Below are 22,014 nucleotides of genomic sequence, written 5' to 3' on the forward strand. Positions count from 1 at the left end.
ATGGATGGATGGATGGATGGATGGATGGATGGATGGATGGATGGATGGATTCAGCAAGAATAATTTGAAATCAGAACCTGAGGCTTTTTGACAAGATATCATTAGATTGCTAAGCCTGTAACTTTAGACCCTGTAGTGTCACAGTCCGGGAAACACTGAGGTTCAATAAATAGGTAGACTGATGAGAAAGGACTTGAGGGAGAATATTTTTAAAATCTATTGTGGACAGTATATTCTATACTGGGGATACAGAGGTTTTAAAAAGCATAGTACTTGTTTTCAAGAATCTTACAGTATAATGGATGGGTTGGGGGTAAATATGACATACTTATATATACATGCACACATATTACATATACATATATGTTAACATGCTACAAGGTAGAAGATGATAAAAATGAGAGTCAGACAAATTGCTGTAGGGATTTTTTTTAAATGTTATTATAAATTTAAAGAGAGGCCACATGGCATGGTAGGTTGGAGTCTATCCTTTGGGTCAGGAAGACTTAGGTCTAATGCTGCCAAGAAAAACAAATGTTTTTGTCCTGGATTGGTAATTCAAGACTTTCTAAATTTCTACCACCTTTGGTTCTTCCTTCCGTCCTTTTTTTTTCTCTTCTTGTTAATTCTGCCCTGCCCTGCCCTGTCCCTAATGCAGAGCACTTTATGACTAGTGATACAGTGCATTTATAATTTTAGTTCTACTGATTTAGCTCTGGACATCTTTGCTTTCCTCTGCTAGCATCAGCCTCATTAAAGAAAGTTCAGAATTTAAGAATGCCTCAAAGGACCAAGCTTCATCAATTGACACAGGGCATTTTTTTTTAACCCGTAAGACAAATATAACAAAGATAGTTGGATGGAAATTTTTATTTAAAAGGAAAACTATAATATCTGTTTGTAATTATTTGTATGTAAAGTGCATTTGCACCTATAGGAGAACTTATAGCAAATTATACTAAAATTATTTTTTAAATTGTAGGTCAATTGTATGTCTGATTCTTCTAGTGTTAATACTCTCAGTGACCATGCAAATAAAACTAGACGCAAAGACAGTGGAGGAAAACCCAATAGAGCTATCCTAGTTGGTTGAATCCTTAGTTCTAAATTCCTGCCTTTATTGCGCATACCTCCCAGAAGCAAACTCTCTGGCTTTCCTAACAGCATTCCTATGGATAAATGATCTCCCTGCACTTGTATGTTCTGTATTTCTGTATGTTCTGTATTTCTCATTTTGAAGGATCATAATAATATCCCATTGTCTTAATATACCATAATTTAATCAACTATTCTCCATTTGTTAGAAACACTGAGTTTTTCTCCCCTTCAGATTGGGAATGTTCCAAATAGAAGCTATGACTATTCTGTACAAATATAAATAGTGAAATATATACATATACATATAAATACATACATACACACATAAATGTGTGTGTGTGTGTGTACATAATCTGGCAATAGAATCCATTGACCAAAAAGTGTGATGAGTTTTGTGACTCTAGATGCATATTGCCAAATTGCTCTCCAAAATCTTTCCACCAGTTTGTAGTCTGACTAGCAATGCATTATTAGAGTGCCTCCTTGCCCTAAGCCTCATCAACATCGAATTTAGAACATAAGCTCCTTGAGGGCAGTATTTCATTTTTATCTCTGCATTTCCAGCAATTAGCATAGGGCTTAATACATTAATATTAACAAAATAAATCAATGTTTATTGCTTGATTCTAGTGGGTACAAAGCACTATCTTAAGTCTATCACAATTTGCATTATTCTGGTTATTAGTTAATTTGAGAGTCTTCTGCTGTAGTTATTAATAGTTTGCAACTATCTGTTTACCCTTTGCAAATTATCTGTTCATTTTCTTTAACCTTTGCTCTATATTGGAATGGAATGGGCAGATGAGAGCAATTTGTTCCAATGGCCATGAAGGGGGCTGAAGCAGGTGCTGTGGAGTGCTTAGACCTTAGTCAGACATCAAAGACACCAGGTCATCTGCTGCATCCCAGGCCATAGCTAGTTGTCTTGACTTTTGTCCTGCCATTGGACTTTGATGATTCGGGAAGAGAGAATGAGGCTGACGACTTTGCTCAACTCTGTCTAACTTAAACCAATTCACAGGCAAGTCAAGTCATCACCCATGATGCCATTGGTCCTTTTCAAAAAATGAAGGAGGAACAAAGAAAACAACAATAATGAAGTGCACAGTGGTACTCTTGTAGCTCTAGGACATTTGGAGAAGGAAGAGATCATTAATCTGAGTTAATCAGAGAAGGCTCCCTAGAGGAGGTGGTCCTGAGCTAGACCTTGAAAGAAAAAAAGAATTTCAACAGGTGCAGATGAGGAAGGACAATCTGTTCTGATCAAGTGAGAAGGAGAGGAATGGATGAGACTGAGGACCAACTAGTAATTCAGTTTGGCTGGAACATAGAGTACTCAAAGAGAAATTGTGTAGATGAGATAACTACTGTGTGGACATGGAAGAGACAAAAGTTAGAAATGCTTAATATAAAATGACAGACTCAAAGTAGGTCTCTCATATATGCTTAAAGTGAAGTGCAAATGAGGCTAAGGTTTTGTTCAGGACTGGTCCTAGCCAAAATCCTAATTTGTGCCTAGTTCTTTCCCACTTTCCCCACAGGATGCTTTATCCACTTGCTTTACTCTTGAAGTCTAAAGTATGGAGATGATTAATGTAAATCTGTGATTTTTATTGCATTAAATTAAAACAAACAAAAAAAGAAAACACAGGCAACACAATATAAATAGACTACGGGAGGTAATGGACAGTACGGTTCTCTCTCCCTGCTTTGGTAGGGTTGAAAGAAGGGAAGATGAAAGAGGATTCTTATGCACTCAGCAACTTTACCAGAAAATAAAAGAGAAAGGGGAGTGATGCCTCAGACTCAGTTTCCCCATCAGTAAAAAAAAAGGAGTAATAATATTTATGTTGCCTACTTCATAGGGTTATTGTAGGAAAAGGCTTTATAAACATTAAAACGCTATGTAAATATAAGCTATTGTTTTGGTGATGATTATTCTTATCGAGAATCGTGGTATTACAGAGGAAGGGATTCTGATGGGGGAGTCAGGAGCAGATCCTGGCCTCAACACTTAATTGTGTGACTATGGGCAAATTATTTAACTTGTCTTAGTTTCTTCATTTATAACATGGGAACAATGATATTCAGACCACCTACCTTGTAATGTTCTTCGAAGAAAGCTCTTAGTGAACATTCAAGCAAGAGAAATGCCAAATATTATTATTACTAATACTGCAGAAGGGAAAAGGAACCCCTACGTAGTTCCAGGAACTGGAAAATGGGTGGAGGAGGGAGAGAAGGGGAAAATGGAATGAATTTTGGGGTTTCCAACTTATCACTGTGGAATTCTGTGATCCTCACATGGGCATAGAGGCAAAGTATGCCCAACTGCGTATGCCACACGCTCCCCTGGGAGGAAGGAGATGTGCGAGCCAAGATTTGCTATCCCTTCCCGGGACTTGGCATTGTGCGCTTTGGCACAGCTAAGGGTTGCAGGGGTGAGGATGGAATGGGGTGAGATCACAAGCCCAGAGCCAACTGTGAATTATTTCGCCGCGGGGTAGGTTAACCACACTTTGTGTGGTGGGATTCTGGTAAAGGCTGACTGAAACCGATAGTCGCACTCTCAGCCCCAAGCCTGGCTCCAACTGAGCCCTGCTGTCTGTAGAGCTAGAAGCAAACCTTGAATTTCAAGCCAACAGAATGGATCTAGGCGACAGCCCTTGGAAGAACTCTGAGATGGTGGGGAGACGAAGGCAAAGAACCTTTCCCTTACCCCTGTCCAGACCATATCCGGGTCCCCTCCTCTGGCTGCCTCTCGCTGAGTACCGGGCATTGCTCCTTGGGGTGGGGGTGGGGTGGGGGATGGGTGCTGGACAGGGCTAGGACAAGATGGTTCTAGTCACAATCTTTCCCTGCAGAGCTCAGGCAGCGCGCTCCGCTTAGGCTCCGGTGTCCCAGTCCCTCAAGCCGTCAGCTGGGACAAGCCCAATGAACCCACTGCGCACTGCAGAAAGCGACAGTCAGGTCACTTGTGCACCGGGGAACGGAAACACCCGACCCACCACCATTCGAGCCAGAAACTAGGATTAAGGAGTGCAGCTGGGTGGGATAGATGTCTTTAAGGATCAACAATTCTATTAATGTGTTTATGCATCTTAATCCTAGGGGAGAAAATGTAAAGTAGAAAAACTGGAAAGAAGGCTCCGACTCTCACTACCACTAATTCCCCAGGGGAAAGTCGTTTTCCCTACTCTCTGGACTAAACACCAAAGTTCCAAACTGAACTACTACCCTGCTTTCTTTTCCTTGATGGTTGCTTCCCTCTGAGGTTGGAGTGAGTCGAACAGGGAGACTAGCATCAGAGGATGGAGGTGTCACATCTCTGACACACACCTTTCACACTCAACGGGTCTGTGCGTCTCCTCTTAGCCCCAGAGAGGTCCAGCTTTACTCTGGAAGTCCCTAGCAACGTCTCCCTAATAATACACACCCCGCCCTTGCCTAAAGTGAGATACCCTCCCGCCCCCACCCAGTGTAATGCACACTCCTCCTCTCCACGCACATACTAACCAGCAGGAATCTCTGATATAGCTACCTCGAAGTTACGCTCCCGCTCCAGTGCAATTGTCCCAAGAGGGGTTCTGGCCCCTCTTAAGATCCACCCCCTCAACCCACGCGCGCGCGCGCGCTCACACACACACACACACACACAATCTGTTTTCTCCACTCTTGAACCAGGGAAAGGATTGAGTAGCACAGGGACATATATCTGCCAACATCTGGTGTAGCTGGTGCCTGCTTGTTGCCACTGAGTGGGTCCGCAGGCTAGGCACTTCCCCCTTTACCCGTGACGTCTCTGCAGAGCGCTATAAAAGGCCCTGAGACGCCCAGCAGAGGCTCTGGCACCTCCAGAGCAGAGAAGGAAGGAGCGAGGGGGCGTCCACGCTGTAGCCTGAGGGACCTCAGGCGGTCTGCAACTGCTGCTGCTGTGCGACAGTACACAATCAGGTGGCCCTTCTCCAGCTGGGGCACTGTGCTTCTGCCCCAGCTGACTCAAGATCGCTAGCCCTTGGCTCAGAACTTTTGGAGTGGCACCATGTCTGGTGCCTCTTGGGCTCCTGCAGCATCCCTTTTCCTCGCCAAAGAAAACGGTTGCAGAATTGCAGAGCTTGGAGGTGCCTCCAAGAGCTGTGATTCGATTGAGTGAATGCTTTTGTCAATTTCTCTTGTAAAACCTAGACAGGAAAACCAAACTCCTAGCGCTTGCTGAAGCTTGAAGAGGAGAATATCGAAGCCTCCTGGGTCAGACCAAGTTTTCACATTCTACAATCTCTCAGTCCCCGCTAAGTCAGACCTGCTCTGGTGAAAAGGATTCTGACAGGAGACACTGAACCTCCTGTTGCACGTCAATTATTCTGCATAGAATTCCGCTCCCTAAGGGCGTGCGTGGAGGGTTTGACCCCAGAAGAAGAACGATGGATAATATTCTGCAGAGTAATTCAGACCTTGCCCTCTCCCTAAATGAATCCTCCAACAGCTCAGAACCCAACCAGTTTGTGCAACCGGCCTGGCAGATCGTTCTCTGGGCAGCTGCCTACTCTGTTATTGTGGTGACCTCCGTGGTGGGCAATGTGGTGGTGATGTGGATCATCTTAGCCCACAAGAGGATGCGGACAGTGACCAACTACTTCCTGGTGAACTTGGCCTTCGCAGAAGCTTCTATGGCCGCCTTCAATACGGTAGTGAACTTCACCTATGCCATCCACAACGAGTGGTACTACGGACTGTTTTATTGCAAGTTTCACAACTTCTTCCCGATTGCTGCTGTCTTCGCTAGCATCTACTCCATGACCGCTGTCGCCTTCGATAGGTGAGCCTGACCTTTGAACGTAGGGGGTTTGAGGAGAAGGGGAACGGTATTGTATCGTTGTTGGGGGGGGGGGTGCAGTGGGGGTGTATGGGTGAACCGGTTTCTAAGGGAAGGGAAAGGTGGAAGGACTGGGGAGGATTGTCACTCTTTAGCATATAAATAGCCTTCCTCTCAATTATCTTATTTTCCTCTTTCCTCTTTTCCCTCCTCACTGTCTCTCCTTACCTTTCTTCTTTCTCCTCCCTTTCTTCTCTTCCTCTCCAGGTCTCTCCTTTACCAGTTCATCTGTCTCCTCTTATATTTCCTTTTCTTTCTCTGGATCCTTTCTTTTTTCTTTTACTATTTTCCTTTGTGCTTCCCTGTTCTGGGACATAGTATCTAGTGGCAAAAGCAATAGGTCTCAATTCAAAGGACTTGAGTTAATTTCTTTGTGTTATATGATTTTAGCCAATAGCCAAGATACTCCCCTTCTCCTCCCCCCCCCCACCCACTCAGCTTCTTCACGTGTAAAAGGAGTAGGTTGGACTGGGTGATGTCCAAGGCCCCTTCTAGCTCAAAATCATATGATCAATCATATACTTATATTCAAGGCCTGGTAGTGGCTTCAGGGCTGACAAATGTAGCCACCTCAGCAGTTACCTCAGGTTAAGGGTTACAGGTCCAGCAAGTTTGCTTCTGTTGTTCTAGGTAAAATCTTTTTTTTTCCCATTCTCTTCTTCACTTTCTCCATCTGGGAAAAAGGCAGGGAATAAACTCTATTTTCCCTTTACCTCTGTAAATATTTTTAAAGTGAGTGCATCACATTTGAATCCAAGATCTGGAAGGTACCTACAGAGGTTATCTGTTGTAGTCCATCCCCTGTAGGAATCTTTCCTTAAACCAGTCAAGAGGAAAATTGTCACTCCTAAGAGCTCTCTGAAGTTGGAGATTCAATGCTCTCTCTCAGAAATCTCTTAGAGACTCATTTTTTTCGTTTGTAAAATGTGGATGGTGGCAAGAGCACTCCAAAGGGCCAGTGTGAAAATCAAAAGAGAAAATATTTGAAAAGCATTTTGAAAATGTTTTATATACATTTATAAAACCCTTTAAGCTTTCTGTAAATTAAAGTACTTAATAAATACAAATAAGAATAATTATTTCAATCTGGAAGTCCTTTACATATTTATAGAGAAAAGACAATTATATAGAGATTTGGATCTGGCTTCAAATTTGGGGTCTGATACTATTTGCTTAGGCAGCTAGGTGACAGAGTGGGTAGAATGCCTGCCGAGTCAGAAAGTCTCATCTTCATGAGTTCAGATTTGGCCTCAGACAGAGGCTGTGTGGCCCTGGGCAAATCACTTCACCCTGTTTGTCTCAGTTCCTCATCTGTAATGGCAAATCACTTTAGTATCTTTGCCAAGAAAATCCTAAATAGGGTCATGAAGAGTCAGACACAACTGAAAAATGACTGAACAACAGCAACACTATTTGTTTGATGTTAGGCAAATCACTTTACCTTGCTTAGTCCCAGTTTCTACATCTGTTACATGAGTGGTTTAGACTAAATATCTCATCAGCTCTGCTATTCAAATTCTAAACTTTTCTTTCTTCTAAAATCTCTCTATCCTTTTCTCTAGCCTTTTTTGAGGTTGGTGCCATCTTAAAGGGGAACAAAGGTACTTTCTAATGGCAAAGCAGTGTCCACATGCATTTCTGAGGCAGGGATGGCTCAACAGGTTATGGCTTCAAAAACTGTTTGAAAAGAACAGGGCTGGTATGCAAACACTGTCCAGACAGGTCTTAGTGAGGATATCTCTGGGTGACATGGTTGAGACAGGACTTCTGAGAAATAGAAATCTTTTGAGAAGGGTGGATTTGTATGTGTGTGTGTGTGTGTGTGTGTGTGTGTGTGTGTGTGTGAGAGAGAGAGAGAGAGAGAGAGAAAGAGACAGAGAGACAGAGAGAGACAGAGACACACAAAGACAGAGAATGAGACAAAGAGCCAGAGAGAGAGAGAGGACAGAGAAGATTAAGACAGAGAAAGAGATGAAGACAGAGACAAAGAAAGAGATAGATAGAGACAATGAAATAGAGACAGAGATGGTCAGAGACAAGGAGATAGACACTGAAGGAGACAGTCTGCTTGCATGCTTGCTTGTGTGTCTGTCTGAAGGAGTACCTCTGTATGTACATGCTTGAGCGCTTCTGTAAATTGTTCATACCGAAGATTAAATTGCATTTCAAAGGGGTCTCCAGAGGTGGTTCTTTGACTGCTTCCTCAAAGGAAAAAAAAAAGGTTAATTAATTTAAAAGGAGGCTGGAATGGGGGGGGGGGACAAAACAATCCATTTCATTTGCTTCCTACTACCCTATTTTATCCACACAGGGTTTCCTGTGATTTGCATTTGCCCTGAGGCTTCCTGGAGGCATTTAAAACCACAAATAGCTTTTCTGAATGTGAGGCTTATGCCTTTCCCTTTATGTTCTACCTATACTCCCGAACGTTATGTAGAAATTGAATTTTTGCCAAGTAAATTTCATTTTAAATATCCTAGGGAAATTGCCTATTTAGTGGAATGTGATCATAGAATTTAGAACTGGAGGAAACCAAGGAGAAAACAAGTATTTATTAAGCTCTTATTATATGCCAGGTACTTCTCATGCTAAGTGCTTTACAAATATTATTTAATCTGCTATTATAACCTCCATTTTACATTTGAGGAAATTGAGGCAGTGATATGGCCAGTGTTACATAGCTAGTAAATATCTGAGGCTAGATTTGAAATAAGGTCTTCCTGACTCCAGGCCCAGTGCTCTAGCCACTGTGCCACCTAGCTGCCTCTAGAAGGAGCCTTAGCTATCATCTAATTGAATCTTTCCCACTCGCATTTGACAGAGTAGGAAACTGAGTTCCAGAGAAGGGGAATGCTTTGTCCAAGGTCATACAGATAATAAATATACAACTGGGATTAAACTCAGGTCCCCTGCTCCAAATCTAGTATTCTTCCCACACATAGCCCATGTTCATATATCTCTATCTAAATATCTGTCTCTTTCTGCCTTAAGGTTCACAAAAATGTTTTCCTGTATCTCTATCTATATATCTGTCTCTTTTTGCTTTAAGGTTCACAAAAATTTTTCCTCACAACAACCCTGTAATTGTAAATAGAGAAGGCATTATTATCTTCAAATTTTTAAACAGGGGAACTGAGGCCTAGAAAGGTTAGGTGATTTAAGCAAGGTTCCATCTGTTCAGTGCCAGAGCTGGAGCTTGAATCAAAGTCCTTGCTTCAACACCAGCATTCTTCCCACCACACCATTCTGAAGTATAAAGAATTTTTTTTTTTTGTAAAATGAAAAATCATCACCTCCACCCCAATTTATCTCTTGTGTTAATCTGGATTTTATGGATTAATATATTAAACTACACTTCATATTATATGCATATATTTACATTTCTTTAAGGTGAAGCACATTGCCCTCTTGGGGTTGCTCTTTTTACTTAAATCCAGACTCCTTTAAAGAATGCAAAGATCTATATTCCAAACACCAGATGTGCTTTGTTATTTAATGCCATCTCAGCATTCTATATTGTGCATATTAGTTAACAATGTTTATGTCACCAAATTAGGGAAAGGGACTATATATTGCTAATTTGGGTCCTCATAACTTATCCATGCTCTGCTGAGAGTTCTGTCTCCTGAGAATGGAGACAGAGCCATTGCATTATGGAGCACACCAGTACATTGGTTTAATTGGGGGAGGGGGGAGTCTGTGACTGATTGATGCGCACAATGCCCCTCTCCTCTAGCATTTTAGACAGAAGAAAAAGTAAAAAGGTGCAGACAGATAGGACAGGGAACCATGATCATGACAGACTTGATTCCAGGGCTTCTTATCTGTTTTTCTATTTTTCAGTGTGTGAAGAAGCCATGATTATAGGGACCTGATACCCGGGTCTCTAAGTCTGCCCCTTATTTTTTAATAGTCAAGTAATAGAAAACCTCCTTCAACAGAGGAGGCTTCAATGCTTTATCAGTCAAGCCATAGAATTATAGATTATGATAGTTGGAAGGGAATTTTAAAAGGCATCTAGTTTACTGCCTTTCATTTTAAGCAGAGGAAGCTGAGGCCCAAAGACAGACAAGGGACCTGTCCAAGGTCATACAGGTGCTAAAAGAACGAAGACTAGGACTCAGGCATTTTCACTCCCATTTCAATGTTCTTTCCATTATCACTCTCAATCAATTTTTTTAAGGCTCAAAGAATCCATGATGGGTGACTTACAACCTTTCAATAAGAGCATGTTTTGCCTCTCACCGTCACCTGTTGTATGACTGTGGACAAGTCACTTAACTTTTCTGTTTCCTTACCTGTAAAATGAGGTGGGGGAGGGACATAATACTTTCAGTACCTATTCCACAGGGTGATTTGAAGGAAGTGTGTTGTTGACCTAGATGCCTTATAGAAATTTAAGCCATCATTATCATCTTTACATCTTCCATTTTTATCTGTGGGGTGTGTGTGTGTGTGTGTGTGTGTGTGTGTGTGTGTGTATTAGAGGGGATTCTATTAGGTTTCCTTTGATTCCTCTTGATGGATTGGAGATGACCCTGAGTTTACTGAAGGCTTTGCCAGTGAAGTACAGACTAGTAGTTTTGAGTAAAAGTCTAGTGATGGATTGTTTATTTCTCATTCAAACACCAGCCCAAACAATCCCTGAGAAGCTTATCTCTAGCTGGTTGGCTGCCGAGTGATTATTCTTTTAACTTGGGAATACATGAAAAACTTTAGGATATGGAATCAAAAATTCTGGGTGTGAATCGCCACTCAGTTACTTCCTCACTGTGTGATCCTGGACTACTTCCTCTCTCTGGGTCTGTTTGCTCATCTAAAATGAAGCGGGTAATCTCTAAGGTCCCTTTCAGCTCTAACTCCTGACGAGCACATTCTAAGGCTGGCTGATGGAATCGTAGGTTCTTGTAGAATTTCAGTTGAAGCTGAGGCAGTCCAATCTGCTTGATCTGTCTCAGTTTCCTGTCCTTTTTGAATTGTTGAAGGTCAGATTTTCCAGTTTATTTAAAACTGCCTTGTTTAAGAGGTAGGCCCCTTTCCAGCCTAGAGCATTGTGATTAAAATGTCCAAGGAAGAGTGATGGGGAAGCACCACGTATCTGTCTGGAAACCAATGTGAGCTCAAGAGGACCATATTTCTTTCTTCTGTTGATTTGGAAAAACAGCTTAGATTCCGAAGGACCTCGTCTTAATTTTGTAAGAGCTTTATGAGCAGGACAGTGGAAATGCACATACAGTGTTGATTTTTGCCAGAAGACACTCAAGCCAAGTAGCCAACAGTTAGGATTTGAAACCACTAGTGTATAATGCAGCTATATATTCCACCCAAGAGTGAGGAGCTCAGAACTTATTGTTGTTGCTGTTCAGTTGTTTCAGTCATGTTTGACCTTGTGACCCCATTTGGGGTTGTCTTGGCTAGATCCATTTCCTTCTCCAGCTCATTTTACAGGTGAGGAAACTGAGGCAAACAGTTAAGCAACTTGCCCAGGATCACACAACTAGTAAGTACCTGAGGTCAAATTTGAATTCAAGAAGATGAGTCTTCCTGACTCTAGGCCCGGCACTCTATCCGATGTACCACCTAGCTGCTCTGAGCTCAGAGCTAGGTGATCTCAATTGAAGTCCTGATCTGTCATATTGTTATAGCATACACAAAACCATGTTGTTTTTAGCTACTCAGTTTATTATTCTGTCAAAAAGTAGGGCCTCCTTTCTACCTGGAAAGATAAGCTAGAAGAGGGAAGAGAAGAGAACAAAGGTTTGTTAAGGGCCTGCTATGTACCAGGCACTGTGCTAAGCACTTTACATATATTTCATTTGATCCTCAAAACAACCCTGTGAAGTAGGTGTTACTGTGATCCTCCTTCTGCATTTGAGGAAAGTGAGGCAGGCAGAGGTTAAGTGACTTAAATCATATAGCTAGTAACTATCTGAGGCCATATTTCAATTAAAGTCTTTCTCACTCCAGGCCCAGAGCTTTATCTACTAGGAAGATGAGGGAGACTGAAAGTATTTAAGAAACTTTTTTTTTTACCTTCCAAGCCCCTTCTACTTAATTAAAATGATAGACAAATAAGTGAACCCCAAATGGATAGAGTTCAGTTTCGATGGAAAGGAGTGGAGGAATCAGTGGCAGTTTGTGAGCTAACTTGTGAGACGGTGAGTTCTCCATCACTGGAGGTCTTTAAGTGAGGTTGAATGACCTCTTGTTGGGGAATGTTGCAGAAGGGAAGGCTCTTTCAGGTAAAGGCTGAATTAGATGACCTTGAGGATCTCTCTCCTCTGACACTGCCATTCTGCCATGCTGCTGAGGATCCTGCATATGCCACTGTCTCTTTGCCCTTGACAAGCATGGGAGCCTGTTATTTGTCTTAGGCCTTAGGGGTCATCAGCTCCAACACTCTCAATCTTAAAGAAAGGGAACCTGAAACTCAGTGACTTTCTCAAGGTCATACAAGTAGTAAGTAGCAGAGCACGAATGTGAACTTGCATTTGCTGGATGAAAATCCAGTTGCCTTCCACTGCATATTGCGTTTCACTTCTTGAGGGTAGGGATTGCTTTTCTTTTGGCTTTTCTGTCCCTTGAGGAAGGGCTGTTTTTCTGCTTCATCTCTGTACTCCAGCACTTAGCACAGTGCCTGCCACATAGTAGGCGCTTAACAAATGTTTATTGAGTTATTGATTAATTCATCCTCAGTGTCTAGCACTGTCCCTCTTTCGTTGTTCACAGTAGATGTCTAATAAATTCTCATTGAATTGAACTGAACCACAGCTTTCCACCTTTTCCCATCTACAAACCACTAGCATATAAACAATATTTCAAATGCCAGACAACAAATGTACTTGCTCCCTGGCCACCTCATGGTTATTTTTTTTTGAAGACCTATGGAAATGGACATTTGAGGTAGCCCTGGCACTTTTGCTTCCAAGTATGTTCACAAAGTGGAATGGGATTTAAGTAAGCTATTGGATGCAGGAACACAAACTTCATTTCTGAGTCCCTTTCCCAGATAGCAGTTTATCTCTGTGAACATCTTTTTTTCTTTTCTTTTCTGCTGGCAAAATTGAAATGCAATAGCTACCAATTACCAACAGCAAACTTTAAGCCTGTTCTCTGGGCAGTCCATGATCAGACTAAGTGGACATCTGTGACATGCGGTGTGTCTAATAACATATACAAAAAAAACCTTTGTAAAGGGATAAAAAATAAAATCACTAGGTAAGAAAAAAAATATGGAACCTCTCTCCTAAAGAAAGAGGATAGGTGGATGAATAGAGGGATGGATGGATGGATGGATGGATGGATGGAGCATGAATGCATGAATGAATGAACAAATGAATAACAAATGGGCATGTATTATGTATTGTGTCTATGAAGTAATGACATTGTGGTTTTTGTTTTTTTGTTTGTTTATTTTAACAAATAGACCAGAATTTATAGCTCCAAAAGAGCATCATCCTTTGGATATTGTAGACATTTTAACAATGTTACCAGTGCTTACAACATTTTCGAAGCTCAGTCTTCTTTCAAAATCACCTTCAAAACCAGACACACATTAACAATGGGTGTCCCCTACTATCCTTCTAGTGTAGGAAGTATATAAGAAAAGCAAGTTTCTTGGTTGAAAGTCTTAGCCTGTTTTTTGATGCAAAATGGTCACTCAGCTTGATTGCTATAACTCTACAAGCCAATATCTTGAAAAGGGGAGCCATGGAAGCCTTGAATTTGGAATCGGCGTACCTAGATGCAAAGCTTACCAGTGGGACCTTAAGCAAATAACCATTAGTTTGCTCATCAGGAATGGTATAGCTGATTATGGGATTGCTAAAGTCCCTTGTAGCTCCCTCAGTCCTTTGATCCTGCTTCCTCTAGACACATAGGGTCACTTTTTTCCTGCAAATTCAAGATTGCTGGTACCCGCTGATGATTTCTAGATGATACATTTCTTTGCTATAGATATCAGCTCCCCTTCAGTGGAAAAAACTAGGTTTCTTCCGTATCCCATATTCCTTGGTTTTCAAACCCTCTTGGTTTCCAAACAAACCCTTCTCTAGTGCTTTAAAGGCACTTAAGGGAGAAACATACATGGAGAGAAAACATAGTGATTAATAAAGATTACAAATGCAAAGGTTCTTATAGGGGAAATTAATTCTGGCAGAACCCAGCAGCTACAAAGTACTTTGTTGTTCAGTTGTTTCAGTCCTGTCTGACTCTTCATGACTCCATTTGGGGTTTCCTTGGCAAAGATACTGAAGTGGTTTGCCATTTTCTGCTCTGGCTCATTTTATACACAAGGAAACAGAGGCAAACAGGGTGAAGAGACTTGTATAGGGTCACACAGCTAGTAAGTGTCTGAGGCCAGATTTGAACTCAGGAAGATGAGTGTTCCCAAGCCTAGTGCTCTATCCACTGTGCCACTTGTCCGAGGACCTTAGTTCAAATCCCATTTCAGATATTTACCACCACTGTGACCGAACAAGTCACTCAACTTCTTCAGGCCTAAGTTTCCAAATATAAAAAGGAGGGAGTTGGAGTAGATAGCCTTTGAAGTCCCTTCCAGGTGCAGTTCTATAACTTTATGATCCTATGATCCTCTCCTGCCAGTCTGGCTTCATCATTCTGCTTCTAGTCATAGGCTTTCCTCTCAGACCAGGATACTGTTGTAGCTGTGACACTGCACCCCCTGGTGGTCAATCTCTAGCTCTTCTCTTATTGGCCAAGATGAGCTTACTAGACCAAAGATTCTCCTTTTTTATTTTCTCTCTCTGCCCCATCCCACCCCCATTGTCTCACAATGCTTGGAAATGACTGGTTCGTGAATTTTGAGGTTTACAATACCAACAAAATAAACAAAACAGCCTCCCAACAACAAAAACAACTAACACCCCAATCCTCAGTGTTTTAGATATATAGTACATGATATCTCCTGTGTTATACAGTAGTGCCTGAACAGTGGAGCAAGGAGATACCATTGTGAACACTAAGCTACTGTAAAAGAACATCATGTTGGGTGGGAAAGTCATGTAAGACAAATGATCATTTCATTGCTGTCTGCTGCACCCACTTCATAGTGCGACAAATTCTTTGTTAACTCCCTGGCTTTGGACCTACATCTCTAAATTCCTTTCCAGCCTCCCCACCTGGCCCCCCGGATTTCATATTCAGGTGAACTCTAGATTGACTCAGCAAGGCTCCAGTTTTCTCTTTCTGATTTAGACTTTAAATCATAACTCTTTTCTCTTTTTTCAGGCACTAGTTGATTTTTCTTATTCACTCTTTTAGTTCTATCACCATTAGGGGCTGGAGATTTGAAAACATCAAATTCCTAACCTGTTTTATCCTCTTATCACACCATTGTTTGGGTAAGGTCCTATAACAGGACCTACACACACACACACACACACACACACACACACACACACACATACACACACACTTTATTCACCAAATTTAGCTTTTGGTGTTTTCCACAAATCAAATCAGTGACCTTTCTTCCACCATTTCCCCATTCAGGGGCTCAATTTCTTCATCTGTACTAGCCAAATGACTTCTAAGGTCACTTACAGTTTTAACATTCTATAATTCTTTTCTACAAAATATGCTCTTAAAGGTTGAAAATTTGATTCCATTGAAGATATTCTTAAGGTAAATTCAAAAGAAAAGTTATTCCCTGAAAGGCTTCTAGCCACAGTGCCATCATTGAAATAATAATAATAAAAACTAATATTTATTTAGTGCTTTAATGTTTTCAAAATACTTTACAAATATTATCTCATTTGATCTTCACAAGAATACTGAGAAGTAGGTATTATTATTATCCCTATCTTACAAATTGAAAAATTGGGGCAGACAGTGAGCCCTGGGTCACATAGCACTAAATGTCTGAGGCTGGATTTGAATTCAGATTTTTCTAACTCTATATTCAACACATTAGAAGGCCCTTTCTCCCTCCAGGGGCCTACTTTGAAGGGACCAATACTCATTTGAATGGATGATTGTGTGAAAAAGCCTTGGAAGTCTTAGTGAATCTATAAGAATAAGCTCTATAAGAATCAACAGTGTCAGCTATTGTGATTGCGCTGGTAGAAATACAGATTCCAAAACAAGATAAGTCTCATGATATTTTTTTCTTTAATCAAACCACATTTGGAGCATTACGTTCAATTTTGTGCTCCCTGTTTTAGGAAGATAAGAAAGGACCTTCTCTTCTCCTAGTCACATGCTATTGAATAGCACTAGAAGAAGTAATGCAATAGTGCCAATTGGATATACCGCAAATTTATGTTATCTGATCTCAACAGAGCCTTCATAGCTGCGTGACAGTCCTGTTATTTTTCCTTAATTTTGTAAAAAATAATTTTTGGTGTCTTTTGTTTTGATATTATCTGTATTTTAAAATGAATGCCTCTCCTATTTCCTAGAGAACCATCTGTTATAACAAAGAATAAGAAAGGGGGAAAAAGTTTAGCAAAACTGACATTGGAAAAAGTCTGACATTAACTAAGGCATTCCACACTCATAATACCTCACCTCTACAAAGAAATGAGGGAGATGCTTTCTCATATCTTTTTTTCCCACTAGATGGCCACTAAGGTGCCTATCAATTCTTACATTCTGTGATTCAATCCCCTCCCATCTCCTATGGTAGCCTGACCTTTAATCATATACTACCCCCATCTTTACTTTTTTATCCATCCAATCTTTAGTATTTTTCTATCTACTGACTCCTTCCTTGCTGCCTTCAAACATGCTCTGGTCTGTCCATCTCTTAAAAAGCAAAAACAAAAACATAAAAAACAAAAAAACAAAAAAAAACAGCCCTTCACACGATTCTCCCATCCTCAACCTACTGTTACAGAATCATAGAAGGGACTTCAGAAGCCATCTAGCCCAACACACAAATGTCTTATATGTCTCTTCCTTTTTTTAGCCAAATTTCTAGCAAATGCCATCTACATTCATTACCTCCATTTTATATTTTCACATTTTCTTCCTAATTCTTTGCAATCTGGCTTCCCACCTCAGTATTCAACTGTAATTGTTCTTTCCAAGATGATCTCAACTGCTAAATTCATTGGCCTCTTCTCTGTCCTCATATTTCTCAACCTTATTGAAGCACATCCCCCAAGGATACTATTTCTTCTCTTGGCTTTCATGACACTGGACTCTCTTTGTTTCCTTCCTATTTGTCTTATTGTTCCTACTTAATTTCTTCAGGATCACTCCTTAACAATGAGTATACCCCAAGGATCTATCCTGGGCCCACTTTTCTTTCTCTATGCTGTCTATTGATCCCATTATTGACCAATCTTCAAATACTATCTCTATACAGATGACTATCAATGAGTATATCCACCCTAGTCTTTCTCATAAAATCCAAACTTATATCACCAACTGCCATTTCCCATTGGATATCCTATAGGCAACTAAAACTCAAGGCATCCAAGACAGAATTCATTATCTTTTTCTCTAAACACACATACTCTCTCTGTCTCTGTGTGTGTGTGTGTGTGTCTGTCTGTCTGTCTCTGTCTCTCTGTCTCTTTGTCTCTCTCTCTCTGTCACTCTCTGTCTCTGTCTCTCTCTCTCTATCTCTCTCTGTCTCTTCTTCCCTAACTTCCTTATTTATGCTCAAGGTACTACTATCCTTTTAGTCATCTAGGTTCATACCTCAGAGTCATCCTTGATCTTTCCTTTCCATCACCCTCATCCAATCTTATCAATTCTACCTAGGGCAGCAGCTAAGTGGCAAAGTACATACGGCACTAGCAAAAGTCAGGAAGACTCAGGTTGAGTACAAATCTGGCTTCAGACACTTACTAGCTGTGTGACACTGGGCAAGTCACTTAACTCAGTTTCCTCATCTGTCAAATGAGCTGGAGAAGGAAATGGCAAACCACTCAAACTTGTATCTTTCCCAGGAAAACCATAAATGGATTCACCAAGAATTAAACACAACTGAAACAACTGAACAACAACACTAATTCTACCCCACAATATATCTTGCAACAGTCTCCTATCTTTGTTCATATGTATACCACTCTAGTTCATGCCCTCACCAAATGTCATCTTGACTTCTGCAAAAATTTCACAATCAGATTCCTGACTCCTAGATTCTCCCCTCTCCTATCCATCCTACCCACTACTGCCAAAATAACCTTCTTAAAGTACAAATCTGACTATGTGTATCGTCAGTTTGGTAATCTTCAATGGCTTCCAACTGTCAATAGGTAAAATAAAAACTTCTCTGCTTGGCCTTTAAAGGTCTTCACAGTCTGGCTCCAGCTTGCCTTTCTAAGTTTTTTGCATGTTATTCCCCATCATGTATTTGATGTTCCAGCCAAATTGGCCTACTTGCTATTCTTCAAACTCAGGATGCCATCTCCTTCTCTGTGCTTCTGCAAGGCTATCACCTAGAATGCATTCAATCTCATCTCTACCTCTTAGAATCCCTAGCTTCCTTCAAGACTCGATTTATGTGTCAACACTCAGGGTACAGCCTTTCCTGATCTTCCTAGTTGTTAGTTTTCTCTCCTGCCTCAAATAATACATGTGTGTATACACACACACACACATACACACACACACACATATACGTGTATTTATATACATGCATATATCACATATATGTATATATACATATATATGTATGTATAGATATAGTTATAAGTTTATTTGCTATATTTCCCAATAGATATATGCTCCTTGAGGACAAGGCCTCTTGTATTTGTATATCCACCACCTAGCACAGGTTGTTGCATGTATTGGATGTTTAATAAATACTTGTATGATTGGCTTGGAATACATCCAGAATCAGACAGTGCAGATACTCAAAACCCTGATTTTGGAGGATTTCTTGTGGGTGTGTTTAGATGGGCAGGGAGGTACATGACTTCTATCTTCAAATATTTAGAAGACTGTCTCTTAGAAGAAGGATTAGCCTTAATTCTACTTGGTCCCAGAGGGCAGAACAATGTGTAGAAGCTACAGAGACTAGATTTTGGTTATGTATCAGTATAAACTTCCTAATAATTAGAGCTGTCTAAAAGATGAAATGGGCTGCCTTGGGGCACAACAAGTTCCCTCCCACTGGAAGTCTCTAAACCAGAGTCTCAATGAACACTTTTTTATAACTGAGGATATAACTGAGAAGAGTCTTATTCAGGTATTGCTAGTATTAGGAGTCATCTGAAATTTTTTCCATTGCTGAGATTCTATGATTCAAGCAGAGCCCTGTAGAAAAATATTTTTATGCAAGGAAGAAGCTTCACTGTCCCAGGTCTCATTTCTCATCACTCTGGGGCCATTTGGGTTTTGGTTTGTTTCATTTTCCCTAGGTTCCACATCTCAGAATTTCTATAGCTCATAACCTGCTCTGGACTCAGACCCCATTTGGTAATCAACTGAAATGACTCACAAATAAAGTGTTTCATCATTTCCCCCAAGCCATTCAGCTAAAGCCCTAGGTCCTAGGAGAACTGAATGGGTTATAAAGGTTTAATACTACTGTCTTTCTTTGAGAGTTAAATCAAGAATGTAGTTTTAATGCATGATAGGAAGACAGAATCCAGTTTGCTAGAGAGGAAGCTAGCCACAGCCTCTACCACAAAACTGAAAGGACATAGCCTGAATTCCTAATGCTATGCAAGGTGATCACTGTGACAGCTTTTTTTCCTTCTACCAAACAGACTGATATTACCCACTATGGTAAGGATAGGGGAGCCACCTAAAATGAAACCTGATTGCAGCATATGACATAATGTATGCTTGAGGTAATTTCTAATCATTGAAAAAGAGAAGTTATTTCAGGCTATCACTTTTGTATCACTTGTGATCAGATGGATATTCTGAGGGCTAGAGGTTCATGAGATTTTAAGCAGGAAGGGGCTTTAGAGATCATTTAGTTTAATTGTTTTATTTTTTAGAGGAAGTAACTGAGGCCAAGAGAGGGGAAGTGAGTTACCAAAAGTCTCACAGTTAGTGATGAAAAGTCAGGATGTGAATCAGATCCTTTGACTCAAGATCCAAGAGTCGTTCTTTCCACCACACTATATTGCTGATTCAAAATCCAATGAATTATTTATTGCTTAGTTCTCTCAGCCCAAACACTTCCAAGCAGTCACATTTGGGCTGAGATCTTAGTCAAAAGTTTAAGACTATAGTGGAGAAACTATTAGCCCAGCTCAAGTTCTCTCCTCTTTCATGAAGGCTTTCAAGCTCACTCTTCTAAATTTGTAATACGTGTTTTCTGTATCCCTCAGAAATTCAATGACAACTCTCATTTATAAAGCACTTTATTCCAGCAGCCAAGTAAGGCAGAAAATTCAAGTTACTTTCCCCATCTTGCAAGAGTAAACTGAGAACCAAAGGTAAAATGACTTGGCAATGTCATCCAGTAAATATCAGAGCCATTTGACCAGTATTTATTGAGTATCAACTGGATGAAAAGCCCTGTGCTGTGTTCTAGGACTCATTTGACAATTGATCATGTACTACCTGTGACATAATTCCTATTGTTTTCTTATATGTTAATTAATGCTTCCTACATTTTTGTCTTATCTCTCTTCCCTCCCTTCCACATTAGAATGTTAGCTCCTTAAAAGCAAGGATTGTCTTTTGCCTTTATCTCTCCAGTGCTTAGTGCAGTATCTGGGATAAGGTAGGTATTTAATAAATGCTTGTTAACCAATTGACTGACCCTAGTGCAAATTAGATTGTAAGCTTGAGGGCCAGGATTTTGTCATAGATTTATTCCAAATCCTTCCCAGGACCTAGCACAATGACTTCCATGCTTTATATGCTACATAAGTGGTTTGTGATTGGCTAAGAAAGAAAGTTAGATTCTAGTCCTAGTTTTGTCACTCAATGTCTATATGACCCTAAGCAAGTTGCTTATCTCTTCTGGGACTCAGTTTCCTCATCTAGGAAATGAGAAAAAATGAAGTAGTTAACATTACTGACTGGTAATTCATTGTGGTATGGAGATGATTTTTATGCTATTAAAAGCCACACCAGTGGAAGGCAAACTCTGGCAGTTTTATACAAGGTGAAAAATTATTAGGTATATTCCTAGCAACAGAAAGTATTTAAAGTTTGAGGATCAGCTCCCTTAATTGTGATCACCTAATCACCTGCAGATTGGCCACAAGGTGGGCAAATCTTGGTCCATAAGGACAAATAAAATAGAAATACATTTATTCACTGGGGTGATACTACTGACTAAGTATCTGATGCTATTCAGTAATAAAACCAAGTACTATCAATCAAAAGTTCGTTGACAGCGGCTATGCACTTCATACAAGATTAAGGTAATAACAATTACTCTCTGGCTCTCAGAAGGCTGGTTACCTCTCTCTCCTAGTTCCAACCCTTTTGTAGATGGAAAGACTTGTTTAATTAGTGTAAAGATTTAATTTGTGTGAATTTATCCAAATAGAATCTTAGCTCATTAGAAATCCCACTAGGAAAACAACACAATATTGTCTGAGCTTCACTTAAGAATAACCACTTTGGCAGCTGTGTATAGGGTGGAGTAGAATGGAAAAAACCTTGAGAAAGGGAAGCCAATTAGGAGGCTGTCACAATAATCTAAAATAAGAGTTTGAACTAAAATGAATAGAAAGAGAAAGGGTCAAATTCAAGAGATGTTGTAGAGGTAGAAATGACAAAGTTATGGCAATTGATTGATACATGGAGTGTGGAAGAATGAGGAGTCCAGGATAATGACAAAATTATAAAGATGGGAGACCAAAAGGATGATTGTACCTTTGACAGAAATAGGGAAGTTTGGAAGAGGGGTGGTAGTGGTGATAGGCATAGATGGTTTAGTCTTTGACACTTTTAATTTGAGATGTCCTATGGGACTTCTTGTTTGAAGCATTAGGCAATTGGTGGTTGGAGCTCAGGGGAGAGACTAACATAGCATAAAAAGATAGATAGATAGATAGATAGATAGATACAAGGATACATAGATAGATAGATAGATAGATAGATAGAAGGATACACAGATACGTAGATACATAGATACATGAGTCATCTGCATA

The 22,014-nt window shown here is 40.4% G+C and overlaps 1 protein-coding gene across 1 annotated transcript in view; it reads left to right on the plus strand.

The window, feature by feature from the left end:
* Window positions 1-5,179: 5,179 nt before the first annotated feature.
* TACR1 (tachykinin receptor 1) overlaps window positions 5,180-22,014 on the plus strand; it is a 172,275-nt gene continuing 155,440 nt past the window's right edge. The window contains exon 1 of the mRNA XM_027865436.1: window positions 5,180-5,914. Coding sequence (XP_027721237.1) covers window positions 5,520-5,914 — 395 coding nt within the window. The 5' untranslated portion in view covers window positions 5,180-5,519. The remainder of the gene's footprint in view (window positions 5,915-22,014) is intronic.

Source organism: Vombatus ursinus, unplaced genomic scaffold, assembly GCF_900497805.2.
Source record: "Vombatus ursinus unplaced genomic scaffold, bare-nosed wombat genome assembly UNPS02014778.1, whole genome shotgun sequence".
In the NCBI taxonomy this organism is placed as follows: Eukaryota; Metazoa; Chordata; class Mammalia; order Diprotodontia; family Vombatidae; genus Vombatus; species Vombatus ursinus.